This window comes from Quercus suber, unplaced genomic scaffold (genome assembly GCF_002906115.3).
Source record: "Quercus suber isolate HL8 unplaced genomic scaffold, Cork oak 2.0 scaffold_84, whole genome shotgun sequence".
Lineage (NCBI taxonomy): Eukaryota > Viridiplantae > Streptophyta > Magnoliopsida > Fagales > Fagaceae > Quercus > Quercus suber.
This window is the reverse complement of record NW_027069549.1, coordinates 1,692,553-1,716,387: the sequence shown is the minus strand read 5'-3', so window position 1 is coordinate 1,716,387 and position 23,835 is coordinate 1,692,553. Positions and strand designations below refer to the sequence as shown.

General features: G+C 33.8%; 1 protein-coding gene across 1 annotated transcript; it reads left to right on the top strand.

The window, feature by feature from the left end:
* Positions 1-7,000: 7,000 nt before the first annotated feature.
* On the top strand, positions 7,001-22,077 carry LOC112035779 (DEAD-box ATP-dependent RNA helicase 36). Its single transcript, XM_065773997.1, has 7 exons — positions 7,001-7,178; positions 9,192-10,028; positions 10,441-10,763; positions 18,192-18,395; positions 18,481-18,562; positions 20,685-20,783; positions 21,702-22,077. The coding sequence occupies exons 2-7, from the start codon at positions 9,417-9,419 to the stop codon at positions 21,858-21,860; spliced, it is 1,479 nt and encodes a 492-aa protein (XP_065630069.1). The 5' UTR covers positions 7,001-7,178; positions 9,192-9,416; the 3' UTR covers positions 21,861-22,077.
* The last annotated feature ends 1,758 nt before the right edge of the window (positions 22,078-23,835 follow it).

Below are 23,835 nucleotides of genomic sequence, written 5' to 3'. Positions count from 1 at the left end.
TTGATTCACTGTTACATTATTTAAGACCTAAAAAGAACCCAAACAGAGCCACATGAATGTGCTGCAAAGCACAAGCTTATTTTATTTGATCTTTTTTTTTTTGGGGTTATTGGGCCTTTAATTATAGGCCCAAAAGTTTAGCATATTTGTTAAGCCCAACCCATAAAAACCTTTAAATATCCAACTTCCAACAACAAAACCCTTAATAACTAAACTCTCTGCACAAAACAATCCACAGAGAGAGAGAGAGAGAGAGAGAGAGAGAGAGAGAGAGAGAGAGAGAGAGAGAGAGAGAGAGAGAGAGAGAGAGAGAGAGAGAGAGAGAGAGAGAGAGAGAGAGAGAGAGAGCTGCGACTGCGAAACCTGCTTGGCACTGTTAGAGAGAGAAGGAGACGATTTGTGGTTTCATTGTGAGTTCTCTTTTGTCAATTCTATATTGAGTTTTTGCTAAAGATTTTGTGCGCACTACGTGTTTGTCAGTATTTCTCTGAGAGAAATAGCGTAAAGTGAACTGTCATTTGATTTCTGATATTTTCGTAATGTTTCTATGGGTCTGTTTTGAATTGACTTGAGATGAAGTGGGTTCTCCCCATTTTGTTTTTATTTTTTAGTATCAGTATAGTTCCTTCTTTGTTTGTAAGGGTGCAATGTTTTCAGGCGGCCCTAAACATTTTGGAGCCTAAGGCGAGAACTAAAAATGTATGTGTATGTGTATGTGTGTTTATGTATGTGTATGTGTATGAGTGTGTATGTGTATGTGTATGTTTATGTGTGTGTATGCATATGTTTATGGTTATGTGTATGTGCAGTGTGTTTATGTTTATGTTTATTTATATTTAGGCGTAAATGTACTTTTGGTCCCTACATTTTGGGCCGTTTCTCGATTTGGTCCTAAATTGATTTTGCTCTTAGGTTAGTCCTTAATCTTTTAAAATCGTTTTAAAATGGTCATTGCCGTCAATCTAGTTACGGAAAATGCTGAAGTGGCAAACGAATTTCACTATTTGCTGACGTGGTTAATAAATAATGGTAAAAAATACCATGTCAGCATCCACGTTAGCATTTTAATGATAAGTTAGCATTTTAATTAATAAAAATAAAAAAAAAATTTAAAAACAAAATTAAACTGAAAAAATTCAAATAGAAAACAAAAAAAGAAAAAACTTTTCAGATCTTCTCTTTCTCTATGTTTGTGTCTGTATCTTTCTTTTTTTCTTTTTTTTTTTTTTTTTTTTTTTTTTTTTTTTTTTTTTTTCAGATCCTTTCTTTCTCTGTCTCTTGGTGCGTATTTGTGTTTGTATCTTTCTTTGTTCAAGCTTTCAATCCCTCTCTCTCTCTTAATCTCTGACATTTTCTCTCTCTCTAAACTCGACTCTCTAATCTCTGGGTTTTTCTAGTTTTCCGTGGGGTGGTCGGTAATGGAGGTGGAGATCGGTGTGGTTGGGGGGTCGTGGTGGAGATTGGTAATCCATGGGTCTTGGATTATGGATTTGGTTAGAGATGGAGATGGAGATGGCTGGGTTTGGTTGGAGAGGTTGGGTTTTTCTGGGTTTCAGTGAGGGTGGGCCGTGGCCGTGGAGAAGGAAACGGTGACGACAATTGATCACGCTGCTAGTTGTGGGTCTTAAGTGGCGCTTCTGAAGAGATGAAAGCCATGAAATGGGTGAGCCCAGACCGAGCTCGTTGAAATCGAGTCACGAAAGCCATCATTGTTAGCCTTGCAATTCAGTGACTCGGTGTGACGTTTCAGATCTGGCCATTGACGAAGTGGATAACCGAAGCAGAGATTTTGGGGTCTGGGTTTGTTGATGATTGAAATAAGGAGCTGTTTATGGTTTCTGGGTTGTTCATCTTAGTGGGTTTGTTGCTTAATCTCTCTAAATGTTAATTTCTAGGTTGTAAATTTGCGGGTTTGATTTAATTTTTCTAGGTTTGTTGTTTGATATTGATTTATGGGTTCGATGTTCACTTCATTTTTTGGATTTCATGTAAATTTATAGGTTTTTCTTATGGTTTCTGGGTTGTTCATCTCAGTGGGTTTGTTGTTTGATCTCTCTAAATGTTTATTTTTGGGTTGTAAATTTGCGGTTTTGATGTAATTTTTCTGGGTTTGTTGTTTGATATTGATTTATGGGTTCGATGTTCACTTCATTTTTTGGATTTCATGTAAATTTCTGGGTTTGTTGTTTGATATTGATTTATGGGTTCAATGTTCACTTCATTTTTTGGATTTCATGTAAATTTCTGGTTTTGATGTTCATCTCAATTTTATGGGTTTAAGCTTATGAGGTTAACCAAAAACAAAAGAAAAAAGAATTAAAATGATTATGAATTTTTATTTTTTAAGAAATGATTTTAGTTTACATTAGATTTTAGGTTTTTTTTTTTTAATAAATTTTCTTAGCTAGCTTTTTTTATTAATTTAAATGCTGACATGGCATTTAAAAAATGTTAAATATATTTTTTTACTATTATTTTATTAGCCACATCAGCAAACAGTGAAATCTGTTTGCCACTTCAGCATTTTTCGTAACTAGGTTAACAACAGGGACCATTTTAAAAATGATTTTAAAAAATCAAGAACTAATTTAGGAGCAAAATCAATTTAGGGACCGAAACGAGAAATGACTCAAAATGTAGGGACCAAAAGTGTATTTACGCCTTATATTTATGAATGTTTATGTATGTGTGTATGTTTATGTATGTGTATGTGTATGAGTGTGTATGTTTATGTGTGTGTATGTGTGTGTTTATATTTATGTGTATGTGCATGTGTGTTTATATTTATGTTCATTTATGCTTATGCATGTTTATGTATGTGTGTATGTTTACGTATGTTTATATTTATAAACATAAATATAAACATAAACATACATACACATAAACATACATGAACACAAACACAAACAAACATACACAAAAACAAACAAACAAACATAAATACACATACACATAAACACGCATAAACAAACATAAACACACATACACATAAACATAAACATACATAGACATAAACATATATACAGACTGAGAAAAATTAAACCCTCATATAGACTGGAAAAAATTGCATACTTTGTTGTGCTAAATCAAACCTTTATGTGTGTTTATGTTTATATTTAAGTTTGTGTGTGTGTGCGTGTTTTTACATTTATGTGAGTTTATACGTGTTCATGTGTATGTGTGTTTATGTTTATGTATATATTTATGTGTATGTGTATGTGTATGTGTTTATGCGTGCTTATGTATGTGTATGTGTATATGTATGTGTATGTGTATGTGTGCTTATGTATGTGTATGTGTATGTGTATGTCTCTTTTTCAATTTACGATTTCAATTCTTTACGATTTCAATTCAAAAAATATGTAATAGATTTTTTAATTTATCAATTTTATTTTTGTGAAGTATGAGAAATTGAGAGTGGCAATATCCAACTCCAACAATCTTGTCAACACTATCTCAACACATTTAATTTTGCTTTAATAAATGTTTTTTTTTTTTAATTATTACTACAACCATAAAATTTACCTCTATAAATGGGGTTGGGTACACTTGCCCAAGTCTTTGCAGCTCAAATCAATTGGCCATCCATTATCTATCCAAGTAAGTGGGTTTGGTCTGGGTGAAAACTATTCAATTTTATTATATAAAGTTTTATGCTTGCAATTGGATGACACTTGATTTTTCCCACAAGTTTAATGAACTGTTTGAAAGTTAGGATTTATATCCGTGCAATTACTATGGAGTTGCAAGATGTAAAAATTTATGAAAGGTAAAAAAGTAAAAAGTTCATTGGTTAAAAAATTTTAGGATCCAAAGACTAAGATTAAAGTGAATTTGTAACTTTAAATCCCACTTAATTGATTCACTGTTACATTGTTTAAGACCTAAAAAGAACCCAAGCAGAGCCACATGAATGTGCTGCAAAGCACAAGCTAATTTTATTTGATCTTTTTTTTTTTTTTTTTTTTCAGAGAGAGAGAGAGAGAGAGAGAGAGAGAGAGAGAGAGAGAGAGAGAGAGAGAGAGAGAGAGAGAGAGAGCTGCGACTGCGAAACCTGCTTGGCGCTGTTAGAGAGAGGAAAGGATTTGTGGTTTCATTGTGAGTTCTCTTTTGTCAATTCTATACTTAGTTTTTACTAAAGATTTTGTGCGCACTACGTGTTTGTCAGTATTTCTCTGAGAGAAATAGCGTAAAGTGAACTGTCATTTTGATTTCTGATTTATTTTCGCAATGTTTCTTATGGGTCTGTTTTGAATTGACTTGATATGAAGTGGGTTCTCCCCATTTTGTTTCTTTATTTTTTAGTATCAGTATAGTTCCTTCTTTGTTTGTAAGGGTGCAATGTTTTTAGGGGTGGCCCTAGACATTTTGGGGTTAAGGCGAGAACTAAAAATATATGTGTATGTGTATGTGTGTTTATGTATATGTATGTGTATGTGTATATTTATGTTTATGTATATGTGTATGTGTATGTGCATGTGCGTGTATGTTTATGTTTATGTTTATGTATGTGTATGTGTATGTTTATGTTTATGTGTATGTGTATGTGCATGTGCATGTGTGTTTATGTTTATGTTCATTTATGTTTATGCATGTTTATGTATGTGTGTATGTTTATGTATGTTTATATTTATAAACATAAACACACAGACACGTAAATATACATGAACACAAACACAAACAAATATACATAAAAAAAAAAAAAACAAACATAAACACACATACACATAAACATGCATGAACACAAACACAAACAAACATACATAAAAACAAACAAACAAACATAAACACACATATACATAAACACGCATAAACAAACAAAAACAAAAACAAACAAATATAAACACAAATACACATAAACACAAACACATAAACATAAACATACATAAACATAAACACACATACAGACTGAGAAAAATTAAATCCTTATATAGACTAAAAAAAATTGCATACTTTAGTGTGCTAAATCGAGTCTTTATGTGTGATTATGTTTATATTTAAGTTTATGTGTGTGTATGTTTACGTTTATGTGAGTTTATACGTGTTTATGTTTATGTATATGTATATTTATGTGTATTTGTATGTGTATGTGTATGTGTGCTTATGTATGTGTATGTGTATGTGTGCTTATGTATGTATATGTGTATGTGTTTATGCGTGCTTAATTATGTATATTTATGTGTATATGTATGTGTTTATGCGTGCTTATGTATGTGTATGTTTCTTTGTCTTTTTCAGATTCAGGTGCAATACCCTGATTCAATTGTAATTAATGGCTGAGATTAAAAGTTGAAAAAACAACTTTCAATTTCAATCATTAAATAAAATATATTAAAGGAGAGTTAAAAAGTAAAAAAAAAAAGAGTAAAAAATGTAAAAAAAAATACCTATGAAAGTGCACCTGATCTCAGTCGGTCTTTCTTCTCTCACCATTTTTTTTCTTCTTTTTTACGCGGTGTTTTGTTCTTCTTCCTTTTATTTCTCTTTATACATCACCTAAGCTGGCAGGAGAGGTGCGAGCGAAAGCCACGTCAAGAAAGGAAATTGAAGATTGTGTTGCCAAGCTAAAAACTATGAAAATCTCTTCCTTTCAACTCAGACGATCCTCTTAGGTGAAATTGTGGCTCACGAGGTTTCACCGGATTATGGTGTGTGATTTTTGGTTATTTATTTATTTATTTGAGATTATGAAGTAAATAGTTTTTATATTTTGCTTACCATTTCTATTTTCTGAAAACACTTTTCTGGGAAATACCATTTTTTTTGCTTTGCTTTCACTCTATCATTCTTACTTGTGGTATGTGTTTGATTAATTTGGATCTAAAATTAGTTCAACAAGATAATTCTTCTTCTAAAATATAACAAAACCAATATATGTTTTTTTAACGGTGGGTTCACTTTCAGTGTTTTCATTTTGTGATTTTGGTTGTTTTGTGCTTTGATTTCGGTGTGTGTGATTTGATTTGTGATTTGGTGGGCTTCTGGGTTTTTGTTGCGATTTGATTTTGGCTGGGTTTTGGCCATGGTGGTGGTCGTGATTTGATTTTGGCTGAGTTTTGGCAATGGTGCATGGTTGGAGGTGATGAGTTTGAAAAGCTCCAGCCATGGAGGTTTAGAAGGAGAGCTTGGTGGTCAGCCATGGAGCACGGTGTGACGTGGGTTGAGGCAGAGAGAGGATGAGAGGGAAACAGGGGCAGTCCTAGACATTTTGGGGCCTAAGGCGAGAACTAAAAATGAGGCATTTTTTTTATACTTATATATTAATTAAATTAATGTTTATTTAATATTTTTATATTATATTTTTCATCATTATTTTCATTTTCTTCTAAATTATTTTGAAGTTCATTATCAAGATTTGTTGTATTGCAAAATTGAACATCATTTTCTTCTAAATTATATTGGTGAATTTCTTGCTCATTTGTGATATTTTCATCTAAATTTTATGTTATATTTTGTTTATTACTAATAAAAAATTTATTCATTGATCATTTTTGAGACTCAATTATTTTTTTTTATTTAAAGTTTTTCATATCCAGATACATATTTTCCAGTAGACATTTCTAATCAAACAATATATTTATAAAGACTAAAATAAAAAGTAACTTTTAAGTGTAGAGCAAATGAGAAATAGAACCTGATTTATATAAAAATATTGTTATAGTTTCACTGAACAATAACAAGTTTTTAGCAATTTCAACTTGCATAAATTAAAAAAATTAAGCACAAGCATAACAAAAATTTAAGCACAGCCATAACACTGACACAAGACTTATTAATAAGACCCACCCACCAAAAAAAAAACACAAAAATCTATCTATAACCAAAAAAAAAAAAAATGCAGGCTTTAAAAAAAAAAAAAAAAAACTTGAAGGCCCAAACTTAACGCCCAGTCCAGGGAGGGTCCAGGCAGCCACAATGATAAACTGATAAGTGATAAACAAAGTTACAAAACCAGCCAGGGAGGGCCCAAATAAACAAAGTTATCTTAAGTTCTTAACAGATAAAATGGAGTGCCCTGTGCCCAAATATTTATAATTTTATACCCGATTCCTGAGGTGAGGTGAGCAGTTGAGACTTGAGAGAGGCGGAGAGCAAAGAATCAGAGAGAGGCTGAGGACAGACTGAACAGTGGAGACTGGAGACTAGAGAGAGGCGGAGAGCAGGGACTAGAGAGAAAGGTAAAATTTTAGGGTTTGAGTGGATTTATTTGTTTTGATTTGTGGTTAATCTCTTAGACCGGATTTGTAGTTTATCTGTTTGATTTTTGGTCAATGATTTTGTTTAGAACAATGTTTAATATATATTTCAGATAAACATATATACTTTAGCTGGTTTATAATTCTCTTTGTTGATTGTTGTCATTTTGGTTGGTTCTATTTAGAGTTGCAATTTGGTGAAAGTAAATTGCAGTGACATGAATGCATTCACTGGTGCAGAATAGGCTCACCGAGGATTATAATTCTCTTTGTTGATTGGTATCATTTTGCTTGAAAACTTTCTTATTTCCTTTATGTCATTTATTTGGGACATATGTATGTTTGTGGTTTTAGAACTTGGAACTTGTAACTTTGAACTTTGAAACTTGGTTTTTTTTTTTTTTTTTTTTTAATATGTATTTTAATTTGTTCTTAGTAATTATTGCCTTTTATAAGTAATTTGTGTCAAAATTTACTCTCTTTTTCCCCAATGATTCTTTAACATCTATTCTGAATTATGATTACTGGTATTTTTTCATATATATATATATATATATAGTCTTACGATCCTTGATCTACAATTGCATCCATGGAACCCTCTCACCGTTTCTTATGTTGGATTCCTTCCAATTCCTTGAACCAAATTTTTAACTGATGTCTACTATTTTTGAATCATAATCCGATGAATAAGGAATCTTTCTTTGGCTGCCTAGTTACTAAGAGCAAAGAGATCTTGTTGAAGTTGATGTCTAGATATGACAACTAAGAAGTGTGAGACTTCTTTGCAATGTTTGGACTTGTATTATTTTGTTACATTGTTTGTTTCTCACAATGACTTGTTAGGTTATTTGTTTTCCATGCATGTACTTTTGACAATGTTTTGTTTCGTTAACAACGAATATGTGATAAATTATTGTTCATTTTAGAAATTTGCTAATACTCATTTCTATCGTGGACATGTTTTTTAAATGGATGAGACTTGAGTCTATTTTCTAGAATTATTAAAACAGGTTATTGTTCTCTTGTTGCATGAATTGCCAACTTGGAAATTGACAATAAATATGGGTGGACAGATGATGAAAATCATTACTGAATGGACAAAAAAAAAAAGAAAAAAAAAGAGAATTGTAGCAGGCTAGGTGCGTGGCTATTGAGTTGGATAAAAACAAGGAGAAGCAAACATAATGCCTGATTCTGTTTCTTTCTTGGGGAAATATAATTGCATTATAATATCTTAAACTTTTGTTGTTGTTGTTCAATATAACAGGAGTAAATTTTTTCCTAAATAACCTAATATTAATTATTGAATATTAGGTTAGGTCTTTCTTCCTTCTCAATTCTCACCAGCCACCCCCACATCACCACACTCACTGTCTTCACTCAGTTGCCATACAAGCAAACCCCCCCCCCCCCCCCCCTAATTCTATATCTCTCACACACAAGCACACTATACTATTTTACAATTTATTCCATTGTTCTCTAACTTTTTGTTTATTTGCAGTTGAGCTTTGGACATAGAGGGGAGAAATAAAAACATGTATAAGAAGATGAAAGAAGCTTTTTTTTTTTTTTTTTTTTTTTTTTTTCTGAAATACATTGAAAATGCTGCTGCTATTAGTTGTATGCATAATTTATGGTTGTAATTAAAGTGATGGGTAGATGAAATCTTTGGTCATTTTTTGAACTTTTTGGATTCATTTTAGCAATGGGTAGGTCTTAGTTTTTTCTGAAATACATTGAAAATGCTGCTGCTATTAGTTGTCTGCATAATTGATGGTTCTAATTACAATTGCTCTGAATTCCACCTAGTACTGGTTCATAAAACTAGCATGGCCCAACCTCTAAACAATTGTGTGTCCTGGATGTTATTATTATACTAGATAATTTTCCATTTATTTGGTGCGCCCAACGATATGTTTGGCTTGTGCTGAAACTAGTTGGACATTGGAGCTTCCATCTTTTTCCCTGAATTTTATTTTCGTGCTGATCTGGCAGGAGTACAGAGCAAACTGTCTTTGGAACTAAAACAAAAACTAGATTTTGGAGGGGCCGTTAACTTAAACTGTTGAAGTGAATCCCTGATTTGTTCTGGTAGCTGCTTTACCTCACACAGTTGAAAGAACTCCAATTAATTTTTTTGGAGAAGTTTGTAAAGGATAGTTTCATGTGAATGTAATTTTCTGGTCCCAAACTGTTGAACTTTCACTCCTTGTAAACAGAATGGATCAAGATGCTTTAGTTGACAAGGACTTCCCCCTATTTTCGAAACCCACCAAACACTCTAAACCAACTTCCACAACCAGCACCAGCGCCCAAAAAATTGAGGCAAACACCCCACATATCGAAAAATCAACAAACCTTGACCATGATACTACCACCACCACCACCACCACATTTGCCAACCTTGGCCTCGCTGAGTGGGCAGTGCAGACCTGCAAAGAGCTCGGAATGCACAAACCCACGCCAGTGCAAACCCACTGCATACCAAAAATCCTTGCAGGCCGTGATGTACTTGGTCTTGCACAGACTGGCAGTGGCAAGACTGCTGCATTTGCATTGCCTATCCTGCACCGCCTCGCCGAAGATCCCTTTGGCATTTTTGGGCTGGTGGTGACACCAACGAGGGAGCTTGCATACCAGTTGGCTGAGCAGTTTAGGGCACTTGGGTCGTGCTTGCATTTGCGGTGTACTGTGGTGGTTGGAGGAATGGACATGCTGAACCAGGCAAAGACTTTGATGACGAGGCCACATTTGGTGATCGCAACTCCAGGGAGGATCAAGGTCTTGCTGGAAGATAATCCTGATATTCCTCCTTTGTTCTCCAATACTAGGGTAATCATTTTTATAATCTAACCTTTTTGTTTTGTTATGTTAACCCAACTCAACAGCGATGGATCTTGTTTCAAATAATTGTTGTCAGCCAAATAAATTGATTTTGGATACTTTAATATGTAATATGGTGTGACCTATAGAACTTTCTTGGTGCAACCCATTGTCCATAAATTAATTATCATCATCATTATTGCCATGTTGTGCTTGTCAACTTGCACTAGAATGGGTCAGCAAACTCCATTGGAGTTGATTATGCAGCCTCATTGTCTTTTTCTCTGAGGTTGATTTGCTTGCAACCGAGATTTGCACAGCATCAATTCTAAATTTACACTCAAGGTGAAACATTTAGTGATTTTTTTCTTCATTTTTTTAATTGAAGTACTTGTTTATATGTTCTTTTTATTTTGTTTAGTTCTTAGTTTTGGATGAAGCAGATAGAGTTCTAGATGTTGGATTTGAAGAGGAATTGAGGGTGGTCTTTAAGTGTTTGCCAAAAAATCGGCAAACTCTATTATTTTCTGCAACAATGACAAGTGAACTGGAAGCACTGCTTGAGCTTTCTGCAAATAAGGCATACTTCTACGAGGCATATGAAGGCTTTAAGACAGTTGCCACTCTAAAACAGCAGTATATTTTTATTCCCAACAATGTGAAGGATGTTTATCTAATGCACATTTTGTCTAAAATGGAAGATATGGGCGTTCGGTCTGCCATCATATTTGTCTCCACCTGCAGGTACTATTTCCTTGAACAATACAGTCTGAATTTTTGAAACTGTTTTCTGATATTTGTTGTAGTTTATTGTCTTTCCTACTTGCACTTGCACATATAATCACAGTTAACATTTGGTTGTTGTGAACCTTTCAATAGCAATATATGCATATGCAATGAAAGTACTTATTATATATCCTTGCTCCTGAGTTTCTTTCTACAGCAACAATAGGAAAAAAGAGTGTAATTTACATTTAAAAAAAAAAAAAAATTGTTTGATAAGTATAATTTGCCATTTTTTAATATGACTGTGTTTATAAAATAATCTGCACGTATATGGTCCAAATCGATAAGACTTTTGAGTATGCATTCAAGTGAGAACTAGGGTAGGGATTTTAGTTGCTGTTTTTTTTTTGATAAGTAATAAGTTTATTGATATCAAAAAAAGGGGGGAACACCCTCGTACACAAGGAGTGTACAAGGGGTCAAACAATCAAGAACAAAAATTACAAGAATCTAGGAAATCAAGAAAAGATAAAAATGATTGGTTCCGCAATGCAGCCAACCAATCCATTAAAGTTCTAAAGAAAAATAGCTTCAAGTCTGATATTGATCTCTCCTTATCTTCAAAGCACCTACTATTTCTCTCTCTCCAAACACACCACAATAAGCAATGGGGAAAAATCAACCATATATACCCATTTTGATGACAACCAAATCTGCCTTGCCAACATGCTAAAAGCCCCACTACAGATTGCGGCATAACCCAGCTCACTTTGAAGTTTGAAGTCACCAACCTGTTGTATTGATACCACTGATAGTGTGAGTTGAATTATGTATCATATATAATAAGCTTCTATATGATTTGGATTCTTAGGACCAAGCTTTCTCATGCAAATTTAGTTTGTTAGTGTTGCTGATATTGTCTGATGTCAGCTGTGAGTTGCATCCATAGTCTTTCTAATGCAATGATGTGAACCATTTCCAGTTGCCATACAAATAGAGCACCTTTTTATAAGATATCAACAACAATAGCTAAATCAATAATTCTTGTATATGTGCATTCTGCACTAAATCCATCTTAAAATCTGCTCCTGCTCTTAATTGGTTGGAGGAATGAGTAAAACCATCACTCTGTTAGAGCATTAGCATCGGGCTCAACAAACCAAATTTTTACAACAAATATAGCTAAACTAACTTAAAACTGGTTTGCGTTAGGCTCAATAGCCTTTAGACAAAATGTCATTCTTGAACAGTAACTCAATACCTCTATTGAGTTATTGTTCATCAACAGAACCACTTTGCTGGGTCCAAGACCCTCTTGCCCATCAATCTTCTCAATTTTCAATTTGAGGGCTTCAACAGCCGGCACTTGAGAACTTCTATTTGATTATCAAATGTGGTGTTGAGGTTGGATCAGATGCTCACCTCCGCTTCTTGATCTCTCTCAGAGGATTTTTGCTTTATTTTCCATTTAATTTCTCAATAATTGGTTTTGTGTGTATGTTTGCTTGAGTGACTATGGGTGGCTGAATTGGGGATTCTAATCGCCTTGTTGTTGTTGTTGTTGGCTGTGTGTACTTCAATTGGGGCGTAAAGATTGGGGGAGATTTTGACTGAAAATTGTGAAAGAGTGGAAGAGATTGGAGAGAGAAGAAATAATATTTATATAAATAGACAAATAAATATTAAGCTTGATGCAGGTCTATGTGAATTTAAGTTTGCTAAAATAGTAAAAGTGGGATTTTCAGACCAGATTTGGCTAAATCTGTATTGAGCTTGGTGGGAATGCTCTTATAGATCAGCTAATTGGCTACTTTGTATTGAAATAATGTTTGACATTGAACCTTGAATCCTAGATCTTAATGTAAATGATTAAATGCTTTCATATCCTGAGGGATTTTGGTGCTTTATAATCTGGGTATAGCCCAATGTCTGCCAAGACTAAGATAGGGCTTCATTACCCAATACCCCCACCTTCCTTGAGGGAAACAAAATAAAAGAAGAAAAAAAGAAAGGGGGAAGAAATGAATTAAGAAAAGAGGAAAATCGGGGCCTCTTGTACCTTGTAAGTTTGGTCTATAGCATAGCTAGAGATATTTAGCAACAATTTTCCTATTTGACATTTAGTTTGATGGCTTGTTGAATTATGCAATATGATCTTTTAACATACAACTTGATACATACCTGTTTTCATTTTGAAAGACTTCAATAAAATTAGGTGGGACATAGGTGTGTGTTTTCTAGTCATCCTGGTTTGCTTTGGCCCATCTCGTCCATTAATGGCTAGCTGTATTATATTATCTCTGCTATCACTAATTTCTTGCCTGCTTTTTTAGATATATGTGTTGGCCAGTCAACTATTGCCTGAACTTCCAGTTAGGTCAAGTTTGATTGCAAAAACATTGTGCCAAAATAAGAAGTCTGTCACTGGTATATACACTTTAGGATTGGCTAATTCTATTTTTTGGATAAGTTAGGATTGGCTAATTCTGATTTAGCTCTGAACTATTTTAGCTAATTTTGCACTTGTGGTTTTTATTACAACTTATTTCATTACTTCTTTTTCCCCAAATTGTATCCTCATTCAAGTGTGATCATAAATTTCTTACCTGTTCTCAAAAAGAAAATTATTCAATTATCGTAACCAAACCTTATTAAAGTCTGAGTCATGTCACCCAATGGCTATAGACATTTCCCTTTGGCCTTTTGGCATTATCATTTGTTTTTTCTTCTTTAGATCATAATCAATGGCATCTTCACTTTCACCCTGCATTATCTTAGTATTTTTCTAAATGATGTAACGAGTTTTAACATTTGGTCTACTTATTAAAAAAAAAAATGATGTAATGAGTTGGATATTTAAACCATTATCTTAGTAGCAGGGGGTATGGTGAGGGGAAGGAAAAAGTCCCTTCTGGTTTGAGAATATGTGGTTGAAGTCGGACGCGTTTGTTGATAGAGTAGATTCATGGTGGAATCGCCATTCTTTTTCAGGTACACCTAGTTATGTGTTTGCTAAAAAATTGAAAGCTTTGAAAGAAAACATTATTCTGTGGAATCGCCAAGAGTTTGGCAATGTTGGGTGTAGGAAGAAAGATTTATTGGGGGCTTTAGAGTTATTAGATGCTAAGGAAGGGGTTATTGGTCTAACTGAGATAGAGAGAAATGAGAAAAATGAAGTGAGATTGTAGGTAGAGCATCTTATTTCTCTAGAGGAGATCTCCTGGAGACAAAAATTGAGGATGTTATGCATTAAGGAGGGAGACAATAATACTAAGTTCTTCCACAAGATGGCCAATTCTATAGAAGGTATAACCATCTAAGTCTCTTAGAAGTGGATGGGGTGATTTATGAGGAAGGAGTAGTTGTGGCTGCTCAGGTAGTTCAATTTTTTAAAACTTTGTATCAGGAGTCTGAGGAGTGGAGACCTTTTGTGGAAGGACTGGAGTTTGATCAAATAGGGGAGGTGGAGAGGGGCTGGTTGGAGAGGACATTTGAGAAGGACGAGATTCTATCAGTGGTCAAAGATATGGAAGGGGATAAAGTGCCAGGTCCAGATGGCTTTTCTATGGCCTTTTTCCATCATTGCTGGAGAGTAGTAGAAAGAGATGTTTTAGTAGTCTTTGAAGAGTTCTATCAACATTGTAAGTTTGAGAAATCTCTTAATGCTACCTTTATAGCTTTGATTCCTAAGAAGAATGATGCTTTTAACATTCGTGATTTCAGACCTATCAATTTGGCGGGGAGTTTATATAAAATCTTGGCCAAGGTTTTGGTAAATAGATTGAAAGTGGTGTTAGATCAACTGATATCTGAATCTCAGAATAGTTTTGTGGGAGGTAGGCAGATTCTTGATTTAGTTCTCATTGCCAATGAGTGTGTTGATAGTAGAATGAAGAGTAAGATTTTGGGAGTGATTTGTAAGTTAGAGGTTGAGAAAGCTTATGACAATGTGAATTGGGAGGCACTTCTGAAGTTGTTGAAGAAAATGGGCTTTGGGAAGAAATGGTGTAGCTGGATTCGAACCTGTATCTCTACAGTGCAGTTTTCTGTGCTGGTAAATGGGACCCTAGCTGACTTCTTTGGTAGCTCCAGAGGTTTGAGACAAGGGAATCCGTTGTCTCTCTTATTATTTTTAGTTATGATGGAGGTGTTTAGTAGGATGGTGAAGAGAATGGAGAGTGCAGGTTTACTTAGTGGTTTTAAGGCAGATGGTAGGAGGGGTAGAGGGGAAAGTGTTTCAAATTTGTTGTTTGCAGATGATACTATTTTATTTTGTGATGCAGAGGTGGAGCTAGTCCTACATGTTCGATTGTTGTTACTATGTTTTCAGGCTGTGACTGGTTTGAAGGTTAACGTAGCTAAAAGTGAATTGGTTCCTATAGAGGAGGTAAATAATGTGCATGCCTTGGCAGAGATATTGGGTTGTAGGGTTGGGGCCTTGCCAATGACTTATCTTGGAATGCCGTTGGGGGCGTCCCTTAAGTCCCCTTCTATTTGGAACCCTATTTTGGAAAAAATCGAACGGAAGCTATCTGGGTGGAAGAAGTTATATTTGTCGAAAGGAGGTAGGATGACATTGCTTAAAAGCACACTATCCAGCCTTCCCACATTTTTTTATCTTTATTCACCATCCCTACACATGTGGCAAACAAAATTGAGAAGCTCCAAAGGGGTTTCCTGTGGGGAGACCCTAAGACTCATTTATTGGGATGGGATAAGGTGTGTATGCCTATTGCTAATGGTGGCCTGGGTATTAGGAAATTGATCACTTTCAATAAAGCCTTGCTAGGAAAGTGGCTTTGGCTTTTTGGGATCGAGGAGAATAGGCTTTGGAGGAGGGTGGTAGCTTTGAAATTTGGAGAAGAATGGGGGAGGTGGTGTGGAGATCTTTCTCTCCAATTGGCTTTTCCAGTCTTGTACAATTTTGCTGCAAATAGAGAGGCATCCGTAGAATCATCTTTGATATGTCAAGGAGCAGGGGATGGGAGAACTTGGGATGTTCGTTTCGATCAAGGTCCTAATGACTAGGAGGCAAATGTGGTGGATGATTTCTTTCGATTCTTGGCAGCCAATTTACCTTCAGGGATTGATGGTGTCGTTTGAGATGGAAGTTGACAGAAAACGGGGATTTTACTATCCGCTCATATTATGATAAGTTATATTAGGGGTGTGCGCGGTTCGATAGGCTCGGTATTTTCTCAAATTTGTAACCGAACCGATATGGATTGGTTTTCTCATAATTAAAACCGATGCATACCGATTAGGGTCGGTTTTTCGACCTATAGCGGTGCGGTTTGGTCGGCTCGGTTTAATCGGTTTGGTCGGTTTTAACATTTCTTTACACACTTACTACACCTGCTTTACCATTAAAAAATATATATATATATATATATACACATTAAAAAAAAGAAGAAGAGGGATTCTGTTATTAATTGGACCAGTTAGATTGAGTTTATTATTTTATTTATATGAGGTTTTGAGGTTTGTATTTTCATGGAATCTTGTTTTGTTGGGATTCTAAAATCTTTAGATCAATTTAAGATTTTTTATTTTATTATTTTTTTAATACTATCTCAACCTTTTGTTTTATTTTTTACATTTTAGTTTTTACCTCGCAATATATACTATAAAGTCAAAACTCAAAACAGAGAAACTCATTAAAGTTGAGAAAATAGAGTCAGTGGGTCTGGGTCACCCACTCACCCTCACTGCACTTAAATAAGTTAAATGGGAATGCTAACTAAATGTCTAAACCTTATCAACAAATCAAGAACAACGTGTTTTGACTGTTTTCTCATAAAACAAAGTACAATGTTTGTAGCATGTAAAATAACAAGAAACACAAACCCAGGACACAAAGAATAACAAGAAACACAAACCCATGTTACCATGTAAGGCAAACATTCACAAAGAAACACAAACCCAGCAGCCAGCATGTAAAGTTCGTACTACAAACAACCAAAAAAATAACAAGATACCCAAGACACAAAGATGGCTTACCAGTGACTATGGGCACTAGTCCGCGGTGAGCTGGTGCGAGCTCAGACACGAGTCGTCAGTCCGGCGAGAGTGAGAGAGAGAGTTAAGTCTTATGAGAGGGAATAGAGTGTATTTATAGGGAGGGAAATCTAAAAAACCTAGAACCAAACGGTGTCCTTTTTTTTTTTTTTTTAAATAAAACCCAATACGACGACGTTTTAGTAAAAAAAAATTAAAATCCATGCTCAGGAAGCAAGCTATATTCAAAAGTCTGAAAAACTATTAAACTATTTACATATATTGGTTCGGTTCGGCACCCATCGGTGAGGGATTTGCAGCTCCGATGACTGCACCGCACCGGCGTCGGATGTCCCTTCGAGTTTCGATCGCCGGCATCGGCTCCGTTGGTCGGTGGTAGTGGCGGTGCGGGAAGGTCGTCGCCGGTTGGTCTTGTCGGCTCCGGTATAAGTTTGCACACCCCTAAGTTATATGGCTTTTCTTCCGTTGTTTTTCCATGGAAAGGTATTTGGAAGGTTAAGGCTTCTTAGCGTGTCTCTTTCTCTGTTTGGATAGCCGCATGGGATAGGATCCTTACGGGCGATAACTTGCGGCTTAGAGGCTTTGATTTTGTTGATTGGTGCATTATGTGTCATTGCTATGGTGAGACAGTGGATCATTTGCTGTTACATTGTGAAAAAGCTTATCGACTGTGGTGCTTTGTCTTTAGGATTTTTGGGATTTCATGAGTCTTCTCACGTTCAGTGTCAGATTTTCTATTTAGTTGGTGGAATTGGTTGGGGAAGCATTCATCTTACATTTGGAACTTAGTTCCGTTGTGTTTGATGTGTTGTATTTGGAAGGAACGCAATTGGCGGACGTTTGAGGATTTGGATAGATCTGAGGACCAAATGCATGCTCTCTTTTCTGGTTCCTTGTTTGATTGGGCTAGGGCTTGGGGACTCACATCTAGTGACTCTCTTCCTCTATTCCTTAGCTCTCTTTCTTTGTAATTAATGTCTTTTTATGTTTTTGCTTTTCCATCTTTTTTTGTAATTTTGTTATGTTGGTGCTAATTTGCATTTAGCAGTTTTTTGAATATATTTTTTCATACCTATCAAAAAAAATAATATATCTTAGTATTTAGTGTTCATAATTGTGAACAAAAAGTATTTTTTTATCATTAATAAAACTCATTACTTATTAAAAAAATTAAGCATTATCTTAATATTAAAAAAATGATGTAATGAGTTGGATATTTCAAGCATTATCTTAGTATTTGGTGTTCATCATTGTGAATATCAAGTCTTTTTATCTTTAGTAAAACTCATTACTCACTAAAAAAAAAAAAAAATTAAGCATTATCTTAGTTGTTCATTTCAGTGAAGAAAGTTTATAATATAAAAATGTGCATTGATTTCTCATCCATAGTATGACATTTATTTTCTCATGTTAACATTGTGGATGCAGAAGCTGTCACCTTTTGAGTTTATTACTGGAAGAGCTTGATCAGGAAGTAGCAGCATTACATTCTTTTAAATCTCAGTCTCTAAGGCTTGCTGCTCTACATCGATTCAAATCTGGACAAGTTCCTGTATTGCTCGCAACTGATGTTGCCAGCCGTGGTTTGGATATTCCTACAGTCGATCTTGTTGTAAATTACGATATTCCTAGGTTACATCTCTTGACTAAAATTAGTTATTGTCAATTTCCCTATTAGACATCTGTATGTTGGGATTTAACTGCCAGCCCTCTGCAGGTATACTAGAGATTATACTCATCGTGTGGGGCGTACAGCAAGAGCAGGCAGAGGAGGGCTGGCTGTGAGCTTTGTCACTGAGGTAAGTAGTGAAAATATTGCTAGAATTGATATAGAGATCTATATAGAACTCTTTCTGTTTCTCAGAGCATCATTTGATCCTGCATCAAAGCTGAAAGTATCTTTGGTAAAGATTTTAATACTAACAATTATGTCACGAATGATTTCTTTCTATGAATGGCTAAACTCCTATATGTCATTATGAATTTGGGATGCTTTCTTGTTTGTCGTACCACAAATGCCACTTGCAGTGCTTTTGTGCTACACACACACACACACACAGTAGCAGTAAGACCCAAAATCCGCTTTTTTCAGGGTGCGTCGTTTTGCATACCTCTTGTGTATGTGGGTTGAGCCCTCTAGCCCTTCTTTATAAATATATTTATAGAAAAAAAAAGTCTTATATAAACAACAGTGGATGCTAGGTTCTGCATCTCCATCCCTGTTTACTGATTTCAAGAGAATATATAGATACTATTTAAAGACAAATTCCTCAACAATTCTCCTTGTTTATTTGCTGAGTGCCATTTAGGGGTGCTGTACTTTGGGATATGCTTACTATAATTTTTTATCTACAACGAAAAAAAATCCTATATAGACAATCTTTCCATCTTCCTTTTTTAGGAAAAAAAAAAAAAAAAAATAACGAAAAAAAATCCTATATAGACAATCTTTCCATCTTCCTTTTTTAGGAAAAAAAAAAAAAAAAAAGAAAAAAAAAAAAAAGAAAAGAAAAGAAAGAAAGAAAGAAGATTTTTGAATGTGACACCTTCAGCTTCTGTCCCTTCTGCTTTTAAGGATTAAGGAGATTTCATTATTAAACTCTAACTTCTCACCATTTATCTTAAGTTCTTAAAATAAGCTTTTTGTACATTAGAAGCCACACGTAGTGATGTCGCATCCATAGCAAGGCCCAAGAATAAGTGTCCATAGTAGTTACCTATGGTTTTATATTTTATTTGGTTATTCTAGAGTCAATGGTATTTTAGTAATTCTACAATTGTTGGGGATGCACCATAGATATGGGTCTTAGGTTTTATTTTTATTAATAAGTAGTTTTATTTAGTTCATGTTTTTTTTTTCCTCTGTTTGTGGAATTGGTTCAATTCAATTAGGGTTTGGTTTAATAGTCCAAGTATGGGTCATAGTTCTGTAGGAGAAGATAAGGTTAGGGTCTATATAAGTGTGTTATTGTACTCAAATAAGTGGGAGTTGATTAATGATAATATTGAGTGTTTTGAGCATTGAGGCATATCGGCCTTCGCGTGTTTCTTTTCTTCCTCTCACTCCTCTCTTTTCTTCTTCTTCTCTTTCTTGTGGTAATGACTGTTCACAAGTATTGTGCATATAGCCCCTTGCCGCCATAAAATTCTCTTTTTGCTTCTTTCTTACAACACCTTTCTTTTTCCCATCAAAACCCTAAAATCCCACATAATTCTTCTACCAGATAGCCATTAAAAAAAAAAAAAAAATCATCAAACCATCTTTTAATTTCTAACACAACCTCACAACCCTTTCTTCAACAATTCTAAACCCTAGACCCACAAGTTCTCCTAACCCTAAACCCCCCACAAGCACACAAAGACAAATTCCCCAATTTGTCCTATGTCACATGGTAGGAATAATCCTGTTTTTTTTTTTTTAAAAAAGAAAAAAAATGTGATTCAATCACTCCGAATTTCATGCATCTTGTTACATCTTTTACATGGAGGACTCTAGCTTCAGTTGAAAGTTTATCCAGAGTATACAATACTTCTTGAAACATTCTCATCAATTTTCTAGGAGGCTAGATAGATCACACTGGTATTTTCTCTATTTAAAATAAATAGAGTTGAAATTTTCTGGACTTCTGGGCTTCTACTACTTCTTATAACAAGGTCTCTCACTCACCATTGCACAATGAAGATGCACAAGACCTTCCTTACATTCAATGCCAAAGAGTCTATTGCATTTCCATATTCCTGTCTTTATAGCTTTCAACTCTTGTCTGAGTATTGTTGCCGGACAACTGTCCCAAGAATAATCAACTAACAGATTTTCGCTGAAAATTTGCATACTATATATCTTAGTTAGTGAAGACCCTCATGCGTCTATGAGACCAGTTCTAAATTGTTTTCTTTACTTCTATTGTTTGTTATATGCAGAATGATGTTGCTCTCATTCATGAAATAGAAGCTGATATTGGAAAACAGTTGGAAGCATTTGAATGTAAAGAGAATGAGGTGCTTTCTGATATTACAAAGGTAAGATCTCTCAGAATGATTTTGGTGATTTTATTAGATTAGTAACCGGATTGTCACATTAAGAATTCATTGCTACTCTTTCTAATTGGTTTGGTATAGCTTCTTTTAATTGGCTTATTTTGCTTAAATAATAAGCTAGGAAAAAATATAATTGTTCCTACTTCCTAGAAAAAGTGAGGCTTTAAAAAAATGTACATAAGCAAAAAAATGCACAAGCAAAAACAGCCAAGCCGAACCAATTGCTTTTTATAAGTGACTTTTATATGATGAATTTTTCTCTTACGCTACTCCAAAAAGAAGTCTCATTGGTAATAAGATTTACTCTTTGAAGAAGAGTTTTTAATATCTGAGAAATTGTTGTTCTTCCAATTTATGCTAATCACACCTTTCCAGTTTTCCTCCATTTTATTTATATCACCATTCAACTTCATTTGAAAGCATTGATGTTCATTTTCTAACTTTTTAATTGTCATATAACTATCTATAAACTTGCTTGATGATTATGCATGCTCAGTGTCCCACATGCGTCCAAACTAATAGTTTTGTCATCCTCAAGGACCAAGGTTAAATACCTACAGATGTATGGTTGAAAAGTAGCATTCCAAGGCGGTGAGGTAGCTATGGAAAAAAAATATAAATAACAGTTTTTTTTTTTTTTAGAATGGATAAGACCAACCTTGTCCCATATTAGTTCAATACTTTAATGTCCCAAGTTCTGAGTTTCCTAAGATGCAATTGAAAATTCTTATATAAATATAAGAATTTTCAATTGCATCTTAGGTAACTCAGAACTTTAGACATTTGGAATTTGGTCCTGTTACTTTTAATCCCAAAAAAAAAAAAAAAAAAATTTTTTTTATGAGAAGTTATATTTGTCTGTTAAAAATCAAACTAAGTATGTTCTACTTTAATATGCAGGTTTACAAGGCCAAACGCGTGGCAGTGATGAAGATGATGGATGACGGCTTTGACGAGAAAGAAAAAGAACGCAAGAAACAAAAATTGAAAACTCTAGCAGAGAAAGGATTGTTGAAGAAAAGGAGTAAAAAGAGAAAAAGAGATAAATCTACAAAATAGGTTGAAAATTGTAGTTTCGCCTTTGTATTTCTACTAAATCAGTGAGTGACAACTTATTCGGAGGAGTAAGAATTGAGAGTTTTATATGAGCCCCCATTTTGAAAATGTCAATATATTACATTGTTCTCTATAGAACATTCAATTTTGATTATGACCAAAAAATGAAATATATTGTCTATATTTATTTATTTATTTTATTAAGGAGAGCTTAAGGTGATTTTCCCTTCTAAGCTGACAGTATATATATATATATATATATATTTTTTTTTTTGTGGGATAAACAAACAAATCATGAAGATATTTGTATACTTATACACTGAATAAAAAAAATCAATATATATTAATCTTTCAGTATTACTTGGGTTTTGGTAGCATACCGATATTAAATAGTACAAGGAATCGAACCAAACCTTTTTCTATTATTTCTTTCAGGGCTCTTGGACTCATCCACCCAAAGTTTTCAAAGAATCATCGAAGTTATCACCATAACACCAAATGTTGGCCAATTTGTTGAGTAAAGTATCACTGTTAAACTATTTTTATTATGGGTCAATCACAACAGATTATTTCAAAAATTGTAAAAAATAGTCTCTTGATATATATTTTTTAAATGGTGATTTTTGCAAAAATTAAGGAAAAGTTAAAATTTTCCGTTTCTTGAATTTATAACTTATATAAGTGAAATTTTGAGGAGTTTACAAGAAAACACTTTTTTAAAGTTTCCACACTTTTCATAATTCTCATTTCTTGAAAATTCTTTACTTTCAAAAGAGGGTTTAGAACATCTTGTATATCCACATGATTTTTACAAGAAAACACTTTTTTAAAGTTTCCACACTTTTCATAATTCTCACTTCTTGAAAATTCTTTACTTACAAAAGAGGGTTTAGAACATCTTGCATATCCACATGATTTTCCTTTCAAACCTCATTACATATAATTTGTATAACTTGACATAAAACATGCATAATTCCTTTGAAATATAAGCATAAGCATATTTATCTAAAGCATTATTATAAAAATACATCTTATAAAAACATGGATTGCATCGATTGCTAGACCCTCATGGCACATTACCTTAACCTTAGATATCAAATGTTAAAACATAACTTTTTAATTTTTTTCTTTCTTTAAAAGTGTGTTTTTAGGTTCAATATCTATACCAAAAAGACCATAAATAGTTAAATGAAACTAAGAGATCAAATTGAAAAGCATGTCGTTTGTCTTAGACATAGTTTACTTTTAAATTGATTTAGAGGAAATTTTTGTTAAACTCATTGTGTGGTGATTCAAACAACCATTAATATATAGTACTAATCACATGATTTATTAATAAGTTGCATAGATTGAATATGTGAAATTGTCAAGTTATACTTTAATCACAACCATTCAAACAACCATTCAAAAAAATCTATTTATATAGTTTATATTACTTGTAAGAAAACCTTTTTCTTATTAGGTAAGCTGCATGGATTGAATATGTGAAATTTTCAAATTATACTTTATAAAAAAATTTAAAAAATTGGCAAGTTTCTCAATTTAATAATTTAGCATCCGTTTGGTATCCAATAATTTTAAGTTATCTTATTTACTAAATATGATACGAAAGATATAACTTTTAGTAGATTTAACGTTCTAATTAGCTCAATTAGTAAAATATCTTATCGTTGAATAAAAGATTTGGGGTTTAAACCCAAATCGATTAGTATCTTAACGTGAAGATAAGAGCAATCAAGACGGAATAAATGCCATAAATTGAAATTCTATCCTAACCATTGAAAGAAAAATGTTAATAGTGAGACCAAAAACTAAAAAGGAACTTATTTTAGGAAAACTAATTTTGTTACTAAAAAAAAAAGCCAAGATAATAAGCAAAATTCATTTCACTATAAATCAAAATTTTAGTGGATATCATGGATTTTAATTAACCCAACTAGTAATATATTATCGTCGAATAAGAAACTCAGTATTCAAA